Source organism: Corvus brachyrhynchos, unplaced genomic scaffold (assembly GCF_000691975.1).
Source record: "Corvus brachyrhynchos isolate BGI_N302 unplaced genomic scaffold, ASM69197v1 scaffold115, whole genome shotgun sequence".
NCBI classification, from domain to species: domain Eukaryota; kingdom Metazoa; phylum Chordata; class Aves; order Passeriformes; family Corvidae; genus Corvus; species Corvus brachyrhynchos.
This window is the reverse complement of record NW_008239553.1, coordinates 10,865,115-10,881,981: the sequence shown is the minus strand read 5'-3', so window position 1 is coordinate 10,881,981 and position 16,867 is coordinate 10,865,115. Positions and strand designations below refer to the sequence as shown.

General features: G+C 41.9%; 2 protein-coding genes and 1 long non-coding RNA gene across 3 annotated transcripts in view; 1 reads left to right on the top strand and 2 right to left on the bottom strand.

Annotated features, from left to right (window-relative positions):
• The window catches only part of LOC108448500 (inositol 1,4,5-trisphosphate receptor-interacting protein-like 1), a 7,369-nt gene extending 5,872 nt beyond the window's left edge, over positions 1-1,497 (bottom strand). Inside the window, exon 1 of the mRNA XM_017741621.1 lies at positions 318-1,497. Coding sequence (XP_017597110.1) covers positions 318-1,407 — 1,090 coding nt within the window. The 5' untranslated portion in view covers positions 1,408-1,497. The remainder of the gene's footprint in view (positions 1-317) is intronic.
• A 6,713-nt stretch (positions 1,498-8,210) lies between these two features.
• On the bottom strand, positions 8,211-13,733 carry LOC108448554. Its single transcript, XR_001864480.1, has 3 exons — positions 13,656-13,733; positions 10,977-11,099; positions 8,211-10,016 (listed from the first exon to the last, which is right to left on the bottom strand). It is a non-coding gene; the product is annotated as an uncharacterized LOC108448554 (long non-coding RNA).
• Positions 13,734-13,766: 33 nt separating this feature from the next.
• RGS6 (regulator of G-protein signaling 6) overlaps positions 13,767-16,867 on the top strand; it is a 279,108-nt gene continuing 276,007 nt past the window's right edge. The window contains exon 1 of the mRNA XM_017742087.1: positions 13,767-13,860. The gene's annotated coding sequence lies outside the window, so the exon portion shown is untranslated. The remainder of the gene's footprint in view (positions 13,861-16,867) is intronic.

The following is a 16,867-nucleotide window of genomic DNA, read 5'->3' as shown; positions in this document are numbered from 1 at the left end:
CACTGCGCCTCTGACCAGAGGCTTTTCCAAGATACCCAAAGCCTCTCCTCCCTCCACCCCTTGGTGTGAGGGTCTGTGCGAGCCTGGTAGCTGATAGCCCTGGGGCTGTGGTCCTCATCTTGGAGGTGTTAAGCCTGTGCTCAGTGAATGTCCCCAGCCCTGAGTTGTTACTTTATCTTATCTTCATCAGTGAGCAGTGTCAGGCTGCAGGGCCCCATTCAGGGTGTGGGAGTCTTCTCTTCAGCTTTTGTAATACAGTTTTAACAGTCCTTTAAGAAAATGTTTAAGTCATAAAATATAATATTTCAGTCTCTGACACAGAAGCAACCAGGCTACTCTCATGAATTGATAGAACCAGTGGACAGTTTTCTCCACGTCTAGATAGGAGCCAGTGCAGAGGGTGTGCAGGAGGCTGGGGCCATGTTTCCTTCTCAGCTCCTCCTCAGGGTGGTGGAGGAAACATAGCAGGTTCTCCCCCAGATGCTCCCTCGTGCAGGTGCACAGCAGCTCCACATGGACATAGAAGTTCCTCTGGGGCATCCCTGCAGTGTCCAGCTCCAGGTGGAAGGCATGTCCTGGAGGGGGACTCAGGGGTACAAGCACACGGTACACAACATCTTCTGCTTGGGGACTCCAGCCTTCAAAGGCACTGCCCACTCCAATGGCTTGCTGTGGCACTGGGTAGAAACTGTTTGACAAGCCTTGTCCAAAGATGTGTGTGAGTTTGTCCATTGGGTCAGTTACCAGTGAGCAACTTTTGTCCAGGTCCAGAACAGGCAACTGCATGAACTCCTCTAAAAGGCTTCCAAGGTTACTTTTAACATTGTGGGCATCGTCTTCTTCATTTGCATTGTGTCTGTCTTCATTTCCAACAGCATTGACTTCCTCCACCTTCTCATCGTTGTTTACTTCTTCATTTGCATCATCATAGCCTTCTTTTTGTTCATTTCCAACATTGCTTTCTCTCTTTGCATCAACATTGCTGCCTTCTTCATTTCCATCATTATTGTCTTCTTCCACATTTGCATCATTGCTTTCTATTTCTTTCTTTGCAACAACATTGTTTCCTTCTTCTTCCTCCTCCAAGTTGCTGCTGGTCCTCTCCTTCTGGCCACTGTTGTCTGGATCACATCTAATATTCTTGAGTCCAAACCACAGCGCTAAGAGAAGGACGAGGATTCCAAGAACAGCCCAGAACTGCCACACAGGCAGGGCTCCCCAGGACCCACCACTCTGCTCTGGGGTCTTCTGCTCCAGCTCCTGAATCAGCCGAGTCATCTCCTGGTCCAGATACTCAGCACGCTGCTTCATGCACTCCCGGGTGGCCTCATCCAGCCCATCCCCGGCCTCCCGCGGGTACTGGATGAGGCCTTGCAGAAGCAAGAGAAGGAATGTAATGGTAACCATGGCCTAAGGAGGTGAGAAGGGGTTGGGTGGGGATGGGGGGGAGGTGCTGATAAGGGAAGTGGGGACAGGAGCCCCAGGGATCTGAAGGCAGGAAAGAGGGGGCCAGGCAGCTGGCAGGCTGTGAAGCCTGTGCCACTGCCCCAGCAGCAGGACCTGCCAAAGGCACTCCTCAGAGGGACTGGGCTCTGGATGCCTGGTGAGAACCAGCTCCCCGGGTACTCGCATTTCTGCCCTGGCCCTCATTCAGTGTTCAGCACAGCGTCCTGTCTGTGTGCACGCTCACCACTTGCCGAGGCTGTACGGGGGCAATGTTACCTGCTGGTTCTGTTTCTAGCTGCCCCCATTGTAACACTTGTCCTGTAATGTCACATGTGCCAGAGTGCATCACAACCAGGCCAGCCCCGCCCTCCATCTCTGCCTCAGCTCAGTGACTCATAATGGCCCCAGGCAACCAAAGACCTGATACAAGTGAAGGGCAGATCCACGGGTCATAATCGACCCCCAGGGATTCCCTTGACAAAACAGGCAGAAGCGCCCCCAACCCTTTTCAACTATGAAATTGGGTGACATGACCCATGAATGCTTTGTTTGTGTAAATCTCCTGCTGTGAGATGGAACTGGTTCCCTTGGTGCTGACCTCTGTGCTTGTGGGGGTGCTCTTGGGACCTAAGTGACACCCCATGGTGCATAGTGGTGAATATCCTAGTGGTGGCATGGATGGCACCATGGCAGGATCTCTGTTCCTGCTGTGACACTGTGAGAGAACCTTGACTCCAAAGAAATGTTTCCCAGGGGTGATGAGCAGGTGCGGGGGGTGATTTCCAGTGGGTAACTCCCACAGCCGACAGAGCACGGTGTCCCGCATGTCCAACAAGTTCATTTCTGTGGCACCAAGGCCCTGGAGAGTGTCTGGGATGAGCAGAATCTTCACTGTCTCCCCAGTTAACCCAAGGACTCACAGCAGTGGTGCCTCTTGCTTGGTCCCTGCCCAGCCAGAGCTGCCAGGGAGTTTCAGAGCCCATGTGAAATGGCCAGCATGGCCTGAGAGTGCAAAGGGAACATGGAGCAAAAATCATCTTTATAGCCACCATGGTCTTCAGTGGCTGCTGCACCAGGGAGACCATTGAGAGGAGGACTCTGCTGCACAAGGATTTCCCTGCTGAGTCCCACATCCTCCCCTCTTTTTGCCTGTAGTATGAGGCCAAGTGAATGCCCTCCGCTCCCAACAGCTGCTTGAAGGTACATCTGTATTCACAGAAGCCAAAGCCTTGAGTACTACCTATGCAGCCAGGCATTTTCTGTTCAGTTCATCTTCTCCTTCCCGACCCCCTTACCCCTTTCACTTGGAGGTTAGGGGAAAATATGGCCTGTAGTTATCATGTCTTCATGGACTCTACAGTCTCTGATGTTTCTAAGTTGCCTTACCACAGTATTATCAGAGCCTGCATTGCAGAGTAGGAGTGGATGATAACCTCGAGGGTTTAGCAAGCTTCATATCCTCTCAGTGATGTCATGTGTGTGAGCTCCTGCTGGGCAGCAAACTAACTTGGAGAAATCTCTTGGATGGTGAACAGGTGCTGTGGCACCTGTCATTAAAGAATCTCCAATTGCTAACTCCTGAGGTGCTTTTCCGGTGGCACTGTTTCTAAGATGGATGGTGGGGATGAGTGTGGCTCAGCTTTAACTACTTGGCTTTTCCGGGATCAGGTCTGTTTCTCAAGTCCTCTGAATTCCCCAATCCAAGATTACAATGTCACTGCTGGTGCTCTTCTTCTAACTGCTGCTGACATCCTGACAACTGTTTCTTGAGGCAACAGCAGAGCCCTAAAAGCAGGACGTGGAATAGAACAAGAGCCCATACCTGCCGCTGCTTCAAGCCATTTCTGAGCATGGATCCCCAGGCCACATATATCTCGTCCAGGGTTGTCTGCACCATGTGCTGTACAGGACAATTCATCAGTTGTGCACAGCTCTAAGGGGTGACAAATTTTCCCAACTGCCCCAGGACAAGTGAGAGAGTCTTATTTACAGCATCAGAGAAGCCAGAGCCCACCAGAGCATCAGTTCTGCTGAAAAATGCAGTTCTGCTGCAGGACCCTCTGCCCACAATTCCTGACAAAGTGATGCACAAGCACTCACAGACACAGTGTTTGTTCTAGCACAACATTTATTGGGAGCTTTGTACCGAGGGAAGCTCCCAGAGGGAGCAGCAGCAACCCCCTGAGGGAACAGACTCTCTCAAATATGGAGGGCATTCAGTGTCCAGGTGGTAACGTGAATCTTTGGTTCCAGGGTCCTTGCTACGGCCTCTTCAGGATTGTTCTGTACAAATGAGCATTGCAGACAGAACATAGTAATTTGGTGAGGGGGAATAGAAACTATGAATTTTGTGGTTATGAGCTGTATTTCTCTATGATGTATTTATTGCATTTATTTACTTTGTATTTATGAGCCATAGTTCATATATGAACTATGCATTCTGAATTCAGAATATGAATTCTGCAGACCTAGACCCAAATCTGTGTTAAGGAATGTTACAATTTCTGGACTGTAAAGATAATCAATGTGTAAGCTTTTCTAGAGCCAGATTTGAGACATGTGTTATTTTCTTGCCACATCAGCAGCAGAGTTAGCAGTTTTCCTGCAAATGTGATGTACATCTTCCCATTTCTTTTCAGAGAAATGCATCATTCCATGCTAACTTTATGAAAGAAATAACTTACTGGACATGGGTGCCACAGTTGTGGCAAGAATGAGAATATGACGGTTGAAAATCTGAGCACTTCACACAGCAAACAAAAGTGTTCAAGGGATCTCCTTTTATCTGAACTTTCCCACATTTATTATGGTGTCTGATGAACAGAAAAGCAAAGGTGGTGCTGTGCCACCATCCTGTGGTCTGTCTGAAGTCCTGACATGATGTATAGGAGTGTCAGGAATGGCAGTCCATGCTTTTATCGAGGTATGGAGGGTCAGAGCCACCCCTTGGTGATGGGGAGTGGGGATGGGAGTGCACATGAACAGGGTAATATCTGAGGAGAGCAGAGGTATCATGGCAATAGAGAATGAATGAATGAATGAATGAATGAATGAATGGTGTCATTCAGACTGAGCTTCAATTAAGAGACTTAATTAAGAACAGAACTATCTGCTTTTGAAAAATAAAAGGAAAAAATTATGGCAAACAGCATTGCATTTGCTTCCCAAAGAAAGAATGAGAACACAAAAGATAGAAAGATAGAATGACAGAACGCAAAATTAGTTGTGGTCTTTATTTCTGGAGAGTTTTAATTGCAGTAAACAGCAGCCTACATGCAATGTCCCGGATCTGTGACAGAACAGTTTAAGTAGGGATGCTAATTTCTTACAAAAGAGACATTGCAATTTTCTTCTTAAGAATGAAATTGTGCAAAATGGAAGATGCTGATAGCCTACATACATATATATTTCCAGAATTTGTAGTACCTGTTAAAACTAAGGCAGAAGCACTGAAGGAAGAAGAGACTGAGTAAAGCCTGTGATACTCCAGGAATTTTTTCTAAAGGAGTGGTATTTACATGTATTGCAACAACCAGATGGCATAACACTTCTCAAAAGAGTATTTTACTCTCCATTCTTTTTCACTGGCTCTGGATATTTTTCAGCAGTTGCTGTAGAAGTGTTCTCTGCATAAATTTGTGCATAAATAGAGAAGGGGTGGTTTAAGACTACAGAACATTCCCATGGCCTCTATATCCCCCCATGGTATTTTTCCCTGCCTAAGGCTGTTTAAAATCTTAATCTGGCTTGGACCAAAAATGCTTTCACCGTGGAGATGCGTCTAGATGCTATATTAAAACCAGATAATCTCCAACTATTTGAAACTCACTGATAAAGCAGACTCCTAAAATATTGCCAAAATTTTCTTCTTAAACTGCAATAGCTAAAACTTCAAGACCTGCATACAAATATTTTAAAATGTTGGTCTTATACAGGGTTTAGACACTACAGTGGTGAAAAAACAACTTTTCTGGTGAACACTAGGTAGATATTGCTCTACAGTGAATTATATTGTAACCATGAAAGGATGGCCCAAGGCAGCAAGTGAATGAGTCAGGAAGACGGAAACTGAAGTTTTATTAGTCTCTCTCAGTTGTGTTTTCATCTCTCATGTTTTCTTTGTGGCTATCAGTTTTACTTTTTGGAAGCTCCTTTTATAGTCCAGTGGTTGTAACTGGCAATGCAGTGTACAGGCACTGAAAACTCTCATCTGCAGGATCGGTCACAGAGAAAAGTAGTTTGGTATCACTGGTAGACTAAGCCTGCAGCCAGTGCTGTGTGCAAGAAGTATCTCTGAAGCTGGTCCTAATTTTTCCTACTTGGAAAAATGTACTCATGTTGCTGTGTATGTCATGCACTAAACTGCTGGCCTCATAGTCTTATTTTAGTGGTGACTGCAAAGCTAGAAACCTTGGATTTCTTGATATCTCCTACATGACATCTATAAGGATGTTGCAATATTGGGATATTTTTGCATTTTCCTTCATAATTTTTACAATTTTCTTTTAAAAATATGTAACAGGATAGGTCATCAAATATCAAAAAAGAAGGTTTAATCCCCCAAGAACTAGGTGTACATGGTTCAGCCCAGTCTTTTTATGCTTGGTATCTTCTCATGTTTAGGAAACAATTCTACAGGGTAGTGGTTTGTGAAAAACTTCAATGTGAGTTCAGTGCCTTTGTAGGCACAAGTCTCTGAGTTTCTTCTCCCATCATCTGAGTTTCTTCTCTCCCAGCTCCAATCCTTTAACAGCTGGTCTGAGCTGGTTGTCCAGACTCTCACCAAAAGAAGGAAGAGATAGTGTCAGCTCCAGAGGGCAATATATCCTGTCATCAAATCTGGATCTAAAATAGGTGAATTACTTGTCCCCAGGTGACTATAGAGGAAGTCTGGGAAATTGTCTTAGAGGAGAACATTATGCCCATCAGAGGTCATGAGGTGAATCAGTCACTTCATGTAGGAGAGAAGTCCTACTAGCTGGGTCTGTGAACCATCCCCATCATACAATATAGTCCTTCAAGGCTGAGCTGGAGAATGAGAAGAGTATTTTTACCTTTGTTTGAAATTAATTTCTGATAATGTAAATTACTATGAAATTGACTGGAAGATTAACTTACACACTGGTCTAGCAAAGACCAAACAAGTGCCTCTGTTTTCAAAAGATGCATTGCCAGGGATGGCAGTGCAGAACCAAGGCTGGGTTTTGTCATATGGTATAGGATTTTAAACTGTAGATGAAAAATGAAAACTGCTGAAAATAATTTTTAAAAGGTAACTTAAAACATGTGGGCAGGGGTTTATGCATGGAGGGGGCAGGAAGGAGATAAATATGTAGAGAGAAGGCAGAGGTAGACGTTTGAGTTGCATCTACATGAGCTAAAACCTAGTAGCCAGTTTCAAATGCAGTCTTGGTCCCCTGTTCCAGCTGCAGTCATATTCATTTACTACCTTTGTTTTCTATGGCATCTGCCAGCCAAATGGACCTGTCCTGTAGCTGCGTGGCCACTAGATCATCTGATGGAAGCGCAAGGAATGTGTGTAGCCAGGCCTTGGGTGAAGAGAGCATTTTGGTAGCAGATGGCTGTGTTAGATAAGGTGTACACTGAACTTGTGCTCCTTGCCTTGGTGGACTGTGAGTTGGACTGATTGTTGGAGGCTACATCCACAAGGGTAGTACTGGGTGAACACACAGCTCCTTGTAGATGTGGACAGGATGGTAAAATTTTATCGTCATTGAGAGCTTTCAGAGTTACAAAGCAAAAAAAAGCATGAGATCTAATAAAGAACAGAAGCTTGGCTGTTGTTTCAAGGCGACAAGTGAGCTCCCAGCTAGGCTGTATCTCCAAAGGTAGTTGCTACACTTTTTATTTGTGGTACTGTGCTTGAACTATGCAGTTTGGAAAGTCAATGTATCAGACATGCAGAAGCAATACTCAGCCTGCTCAAGAGGTAGAGACACTAGAAATACTTCCAGGTTTTCCTGATTTTTCCAAAAACAGAATGGTTGAGCATCTAGGAGGAGAGAGATTTTCTTTTATATTCTGAAAGGATGAAGAGGACCAGCTGATTATAACAGGGTGAATAGAGCTGTTTTTTTAGCTTGTGTGGGTAAATTATAGCTCACAACCACATGAGCTGATCTGTGACCCTTTTCTAAATATGTTCTCCCTGTCATGAAGGGTATTATTCATTTGGACATGTGATTCAAAGGAGCAAAACTTAGCATAAGATCTCCAAGTCACTGCAAATACAAAGATTTTACTCAGAGCAAGATGGCTCAATGGAGTACTAAGGACTTTCTTTCTCCATACTCCAATACTTATGCTTTCCCATATGTTATTGCCATCAGCTGCTGAGCTGAATTTGAAAAAGGCTTTTGGGAGGGAGGGCAGTGAGAGACGGGCAGTATCTAACAGAGTGACCATCTTCTGTGAATACTAATAAAAGTGCACCTCAGGATATTTCCCACAATTATGTATTTGAATGAGACATGAAATTTGATTTACCTCTCCTCAATCTCCTTCAAAGTCTGAGTTCTGTTAGTATTTTAATAAAAAAATTTCCTGGAAAAAAAGATTTAAAAAAAAAGAAGAAGAAAGACTGAGTTTTAAACAACTATTTTGCAGAAGGTAAATTGCGAACTTGTAAATATTTGTACTGAAAATATGTGCTGAGTCGCATTAGCAGACCATGCTCAAACAGCTACAAATACTTCATTGTCAAAATGTAAGGATGCGTTCCATGAAGGTCCACAGAGGATTGCTATAGGTCTGGTAGTATTTATTAATGAGTTGGGTGATGACACAAAAAGAATCATTATTAAATTTGAAGATAATGTCAAGCAGCAAGAGACTGCAAGTATTGTAGAGGAGATGATTAAAATACAGTGATCTTGATAAACTGCAGGTATGATCTTAAAATGTGGGTAGCATTCATGATGAATAAGAGCTACATTCAGACAGGAACAAGAAATTGCAGAAACACAGGACAGAAAGGAACTCTTTTCAAAGCAATTCTGTGGGCAAATACTTAGCAGGCTTCCTAAAACACAAATTCAACAGAATGAAATAATGCTGGGCTAGTGCAAAACAGGAGGATGCTGCCCTGGGCTGTCTTTGCAGGTGCAGAGTGCTCTGCTCAGCACTGGTGAGGCATCAGCAAAAGTGATGTGTACGCTTGTGGACACAACAAAAATGTGAAACAGCTGGAGGTGGTCCAGAGGAGGGCAATCAGGGTGGTGAGGCATTGAAAAAACAGGCTGTAAGGGAATAAAAGTGATAGTGCCTAATCTGACATGGAAAAATGGCTAAAAGACTTTAAAAATGTGAAATTCTGCTCCAAAGAGAACAGTGGTAATCTGCTTTCTACATCTCTAATGGAGGACAAGAAATAATGGGCTCCTGTTTTAACATGAGATTCATCTTCAATATCAAGATGGAACCTTCTACAGATAATATTTCACTAAATAGTAGAATAAATTTCCTGGAGTGTCTATGGCATCTCCAGCACTGAATGTCGGCAAGGACTTGTAAACTGAGGTATAGTTGAGCCTACCCTGAGCGATGAGACAGACACAGTGATTTTCAGTCGCCTCCTAGGCTACAAATTGATAAGAAGCAGACCCCCACATTCTACTGAATAATTTACACAGTTAAAATTAACTATACTATTCTGAATGTGCATCACTGCAATCAGCTTCTGAGGAATTTAGCCTTCAGTCTCTAAGAATGTAAGCAGTAACAAGTTTAAAATTTCAGAATTTGTAACTTGTCAAAATTTGGGCAGATTTTCACAGAACAGCATATCGTTGTCACCAAGGCCCATCTCCCTGATACATTTTTAACAATAGTCTCAAACATGGGCATTCAGTTATAAAAATATATTTAACATGGGCAAAAGCCTTTTTTCATCAAATCTGCTTGAAGCCAGTTAAACTGATTTTGCTGAAACATTAAAAATAAAAGAAAAAAGAAAATAAGAATCCAGCCTTTTGCTGATCCATAAAGTGAAACACTGCAGCCCAAGCAGTTGAAGATGGAAGATTCTCAACTGTCCCTGCCATAGTTATTTACTTGAAAGTAGATTTGAGGATTCACTGTTTCATTATAATTTATAAGGCATTTTGAGATCCTGACATGATGTGTATTACATCTTTTAAAGCTTTGTGGAGTCGTTAATGGCAATGCAGATTTAAAGCAGTTTCTTGGATAATTACGGGAAAAAATAATTAAACTCATATTTTTTTTAAATAAGCCTCATGCATGATTTTGAATTATACCTTGTGCAAGTGTTTTGTTCTCACATTCTAGTTTAATAGAGCAGACCAGTTTGAAATGTGTTTTAATTGAATTGGGTTGTATCAGTCTCTTTACTGTAACAGTTAACAGGCTCTGCATTGAAGTAAGGACTGTGTTTCAAGGAGAGAGCTGGTGGTGGAGTTGTTCTGGCTGGAGAGGAGGAAGATGAGACCAGAAGAGAGCTCTGGGATCCATCTCATATTTCACACTGCTGAGATTTGCAAAACTGGCATCTGGATTCCTGGCTTTGTAGGGAAGGGAGATTCACAAACCTAGGAAAGGATGACAGCACTCCAGTGAGACAAACTCTCTTATGGTCTTCTTGTGCCCAGCAAAGAGAGAGAAGGATTCTTCTTGTCACAGCTATGAGCATCTGAGGTTATGCTCCAGCTTTGAATCTCCAAGTTTCTTTTCCCACTGTCCCTACTTGTGAGCCTAGAAAAATCAGGTTTCCTAGGCTAATACATGTTTTTTGAGTCCTTCTGCTGCCCACTCATTTTAGTGAACGCTGTACAACTGACCCCGACTCAGTCAGATCTCTTCCCTGTGCAGTACTTTCTCAGCAGCAGACAATTATTATAAATATAATAAATATGAATTTATAATATGAAAATTATTATAAATATAATAAATAAATGTTAATTGTCACTTGAATTTGAAGGCGAGTTTAAGGACTTTTCTTATGCAAAAATGTAGAAATATTTGACTGTGTACAGGTTTAACTGCTGTTAATAGGAAAAAACCCCAACAAAATGAAGTAACTAAATATTCACCAAAATCATGTCAAATGTTAAACTTCCCTACCAAAACCAGAACATGCACTGTGATGTTTAGCTACACAAATTAGCCAAAGAGGGAGAAGTGGTACCATCTGATTTAGATAAATCATCAACACCCTGCACATTTTTTGTAACTATTAGAGAAAGATTTTATATTTAGAAATGCATGTGTACATAAAGTGAACATATATAGATAGATACAGAAACACAGAGACATGCATTTCAATACTTGAACTGTGTTGGTGGGTACTATAAATCATCCAAGTACAGAAAAGAAACATGGTTCATGGTGATGTTTGCAGTTTCTTCCATATGGTAAATGCTTTTTCAAAACCATGAGATGATATAGTTTCTGCTGTGAAAAATGCATAGTTTAATAAGACACAGATAAATGCTGGTGAGAGAGGGATATAGCATATGAAGAGTATGATCAGGGCTATGAAAGGCACATACCGCATCTTTCTGGATTTAAGGGTTTTTTTAAACATATTTCATGCCTTCCTCCACACTTCAGGTTCTTCATTCCCACCGTGCAGCAGTTCCCATCACAGCTTATGTAATTAATCATCGTAAAACCTATTTCAAACAGAAAAAAAGTCCAAAGGAAACTTTTGCAATATCACAGAAGAAAAAAGTCAAGAATGTTACGATTTATTCAAGGTAAGTACTACTTCTGCAGCTTTTCCAGACCAGCAGGTAAAGACCAGCTGGAGAAAACCTGAATTCTATGGGCATTCACACATTTCTGCCACTTAGTGCCACGAGTTTTCATAACATTTGGCTACCTGACATGGCAGAAGTTGAGGGTCTGCCACGTTCAGGAAAACTTTACAAGTTCAGATCAGATGGATGGAGTGCAGCCAGAAGGCTGTTCTTGACTAAAGGACAGAAAAGAATAAACATTGATAGATATCAAAAAACTGATCTCCTGAGGAACAAAAAGAACACGTGGAGAGATCTTAGCAATTGATAGATGTTACAGAAGAACTTAAAATCCCCTCTACAGTCCTCTCTTTAACACAGGAAAGTATGAGACGATGCTAATTTCCTCACTCGGCCAGTGCTCTGACTTGTTCAGATGTGAGATTGCCAAGGCAGAAGAGAAAAGGATGCCTCTGCTGTATTTGAGCAAGAACCTGGATACTGAGGGAATGGAGTCCCTCCTCTTCTGATTAGGTGTATTGCTCTTTGTCCATTTTGGGACTCCAGGTAAGACAATGCAAAGCAAAGCTTCTTACACAAATCTCTTTTCAATACTTTAAACAAACAGGGTCTTCCAGACTTTCTTAGGAGGATTTAAAAAGACTGTGAATTTTACTTTCCCACAGTGTTCTTTATTGATAAAAATGAACAGAAGAACTGCTACTAATGCTCTTCTGATGTCTTTAGTTTTATCAAAGAAAAAAAAAAGATTCTCAATGCTTTTGGTTTTGTGATTTTCCTAGATTCAGGACACAAGTTCTTCCATTCCTGAAATTCACCACCATGGCTTTTTTCCCTGATGATAACAAGTCACTGAGAAGTTTGTTATAAGTCACGCAAAATGTAAAAAGCATTAGAGCTGGCACAAATTTCATGTTTGTAAAGGCAGCTGAAATCTCTTTGCACAAAGGGAGGAATTAAGTGAAGCTCAACAAGGCCAGTACATGCTGGCTCTGAATGGTTCCTATTAAGTTGTCTTTGTTCTTTTAGCTTGCATGATCCTTGTAGGTGTAGAAGTATACATTGGGCTTGACACTGTTTAAGTCACTGCTCAGAAACTGCCAGTGTACATTACTTGCATTTTTCAGTCTGACATGTTCAATTTCTGCAAAACACGTTAACATGGACCAATGGAAACCTCTGTGGGCTGAGATCCCCACAGGAAAATTCTCCCTGTAGAGAAAGCACTCACACTCATATAAACCTGGCAGATGTAGCATCATCTCCTACGCTGTGTTTCCTTCCTTAAAGGGTATGCACGAAGGACTCAGCCACAGCAAGGCTCCTCATGCTTGACTCTTGAAGGATAAAATTTCATGAGAATCTCTGAGATGGAGGTGGAAGGAAGCACCATCTTTCCGAAGACCTGGTGTGTTTTGGAGCTGCATGGCTGAATTATCATTTTTCTAATTGCTCCCTTTTTCTGCTGAATCCATACGGAACACAGCACACTCAATAGAGATTAATGGAGTTTTTAAAGAACACTTCCATGAAGACAAGCTAGGAATCACAGAGGGGTACCATAAAACAGTATCTGAGAGCACTGTATGTAGCACACAATGAAAAAGAGAACAAACATCACTTGACCTGCTGTTTATTAGTCACAACGACAGGATGCACAATAACTTTTTTTTCTGGTGGGTGAAGTAAGGTAAGTAAAATTAATGGCACCCCACAACTTGCTCCTGCGGAAAGCTGGCATGAGTCTGTACTGCCTGTAAATGTCCAAATTTGCTAGTCAAGCTAGCCACCAATTTAATACAGTTAATTGAATGTTTACAAAACAAAGGATCCTTCTGTAAGAAGGCTGAGGAATTCAAGAGTGCCTCTGCAGTCTGATACATACTCAAAAATGTACCATAAAGTAAGCAAAGGGCTTTGAGCTGACATTTAAAAGAAAATCTATAATAGGTGCCATAAAAGACGTGCTAAAACTTCTTTAAAACTACAAAGAAACTATAACATAACGACTGCCTGAAACAAAACAGGAGAGAAGAATTAATCCACCCAGTAAGGCCTTATTTAGTTTGCTTTAACAAAATCTGTAAAGCCTATTGCTCTGCTGTTCTAATGATGTAGGCTAAGACACAGGAGATAGGAAAAGCCGAGACACGAAAGCTGTTGTAAAACTAGGTCACCGTTAAATTAAACATTTTATGAAAAAGAGAACCTGCCTTGAACAACTCTGAAAACCTCTTTGCTTTTTTCATGCCCTCTGACAGAGAGAGACACTTACTCTGCTTTATTGCCTTAATGAGAAAAAGCACCACTTTAGTGACGTCTCAGCACCCACCTCGAGCCAGCAGCTCCATTTTTTCTTGTAATTAACAGCTACTGAATATTTATGAAGTAAGTGCTACGGGGTAACACTTACTCATTCGATCAACAACGCTGCTGGTTTGCAGACTGAAAGGAAAACACTGGCCCTACCTCAGAGCACCGCTACCACTGCAGCTGCAGCAGCTTCTGCTTTTCCGAGCTTTTCAAGCACCAGGAGAGGAGGATGCTACTGGCAGAAAGTTAGCGATATCTACTCCTCCTTTCTTCAGATGATCACAGGGGAACATGCTGCACTGTGACTCTTCACCATGTGAAGAAGCTGTTGGAATACCCTGGAGACTCCCACTGTTGAGCTGTGAGTAAGAGTTAGCACAAGCCCTGTGAGCATGTGTAACTCTAGTGTCAGCCACGATATGCAGGGGTTGAAAGCTGTACATTTTGAAGCTGATAAAATGACCTCTTTACAGCAATGAGGATAATACAACTTTGGGACAACATTACTAGGCATCAGGAAAATTTTCTACCGCTGCAGTCTTCAATAGAAGATATGATAATTTTATAAAAGGTGTGTTTTTGTCATTGAAATCAGTCTCTGGGATAAAGAAAAGCCGACCAAATATTTTCAATAGGACGTGTTAGTGAAAATTAAAATCTAGCTCAGGTTCTTCAGTTTTAATGATTAAGTTTTAATCATTAAGGACAGGTAATGTTCCATACCTGGTGTGGAGCATGGTGGTCTCTTCTGGCTTTTAGATCTCATCATATAATACAGTGGAAAGGGAACAATAAAACTCTGCCCTCCTGGGCAGAAAGATGCATGGCAATCGCTTCCCATGCATTCTTCCCCAGTGCTTAGTGAGCAAAGCAGTGCTTCAGATGCACAGTCTTTTTCTGCAAACACTGCTGTATGTGCGTAGTTCTACATCAACTTGAGATGTCCCACTGATCTAAACGGAACTGCTTCTGCATCTCTAATCATACTCATCAAACTGCTGGACTCTCCCGCTGGGAAAGAGGCTAAACTGAGAAATGATTGCTGTGATGAACCAAGTCTGACTACATTGTTTTCAGCATGAGGATCAATGCAAATACAAAGCTAGCCTGGTTTTATCTGGTTTTAATTATGTATCATTTATTTTAGTAGTTAATGCATGAAAGTAAAAAATGTTGCTATGCCATTTTTCTTCATACCATTTATTACTTCAAGGGACCAAAGAATCGTTGTTACTTGAGAGAAGCCACTAGGCAAAGATTCATTTAATTACAGTATAAAATGGAGAAATAAGGCATGAAATATTATCCAAACCTAAAATACCATTTAAATTGTATTTATTTATCATTTGCCTTTCCTTTTATTTGTACTTTTTGGTTACAATTTCTTCTGCTGAGCATGATTAAAATAAGCATGGAGGTCACTTTTGCTATAATGTCTCAATTCAGCTTCCTTTCTCAGCATTGTGTGCTGCTGTAGTATGGTAATACTCAGCCTGGATATATTTCCAGGGAACATATCGGTAATTTCTTTGAATTGTAGTGTTAATACGCATGTGAAATATTTTCTATCTATCTTGTACTTTGAAAAGAGCATTTCTGTAGAACTTGCATTTTAGTCTGAGTTAACCTGATATATTTAAGCACTTAGATTTGTTGACTACTGCATGCACACTCCTTTGAGGGAGCTGTGAGAATGAAGACCGTGTAGAGTAGTCTTGAAATAGTTCTTCTTGAACAGACCTAAGACACTGAAATAGTTCATCATTGATATTACATGTAGTCATAACCCAGCATAACTCCATATAACTACTGATTTAAAATGGTTTGCTGAGAAAATCTCTGTAAAAAAAAGAGATCTTTATTTCATAGATTGCCATTCTCTCTTTCCTCCCTTTGCCAGACAACTCTGTGCAGCAAATAATATATAACATGCTTGGGTTAATCCAAAGGGAATGAAAATTAATTTAAATTCAAACTTGATATAAAGGGGAAGTATTTTTTAGATTATTTTTATTTCAAAAAAAGTATCCCAAAAATATCCTGTGGTGTTTGAAAGGTGCATTTGCTTTGAACAAAACAATCAGGGAAGGTTCAGCAAGATCAAAATGTATTAACCTGCCACAGATGTATTTAAATTCCCACAGCTGAAATCTGAACCAAATCAATTGAATCAACACCCTGTAAAGTCTAATAAGGGTCAATGAGCTTGTGTGAGGCATAACTGCAGAATTTTGCCACTAGGATGCAATTTTGAGTGTGACAGGGAAAGAAATGTATCTTCTGTGTTGATGAAGGACCTTTTTGAAGAAGCATGTACAAATTATGCAGGCTAGAAACTGGCATTTGCAAGACTAAGGAAGGAGTAGCCACTAACAGTAAAGATGGAGATATGGATCCAGTAGAAATGGAAGTGATGCACAGTTGAACCACAAATAATTTTTCTTTTGAATTTAACATTTGAATTACTGCAGCAGTTTAGTGTACCAGACATCACCAGAAATTGTGCTGGGCAGACTATAGCCATAAAATAACAGGACATCCCTGAACATGATAGCTTTTGGTGTCAATCAGCAGGCTTATGAAATACAAACCTAGCTTCTATAAGATCCACGATGTTAGGAAATGGAGGGAACAGAGGCACCACACAAGGGCCTTTATGGCAGGCTACACGGGTAGGTAAGGGAGCCTTTCCCCTGTGCAGCTGACAGCCTCATTGTGAAGAGTTTCAACTGCCGTAATGAATCTGATGTGTGGGAACCAAACCTTGGCAATTCACACACTTTGGCACAGAGATGGGTGTGGGTGCCTCCTGTCAATGGTCTGTCCTAGTGCATCCCAGCACAGGACTCTCAGACCTGAGGGTCAGTTTTGGGCAAGGTGAGCTTAACTTGCCTTCTGGAGAAAAAGGAATAAAAATTTCAGCCAATAGAGAAATTGGTGGATTTCCCCTAGGAAGTATGCAAGCTCCTTTGCTCACCTAGTTAATTTGTGGAAACTCATCCTAACTAACGGCAATGTCTTTTGTCGATGGGACAGGTCTGTGTGAAAGAGCTGGGTCTCCAAGCTGTTTTGTTGGAGTTGTGGCGCCTGTTAAGATTGATGACGGTGTGCAAAGCCCAGGTGTTAGTTAGGGAATCCTGACTTTTGGAGGACCGTGACCAAGAGATGAGACTTTCCTGGTTTCAGTTGGAGGACTTTTGCCAAACACTTTAATTGTGCGACTCAACACATAACCAAGATTGCAAGAGATAGAAGGCCTGCCTTCAGCTCCATGCCTTCCTTCGGGGCTGCGCCGAGTGCCCCAGCAGTGGCCGGGGTGGCGGGACACGGGGGCTGAAGTTCCCCCACGTCACCGCCAAAGGGCGGCC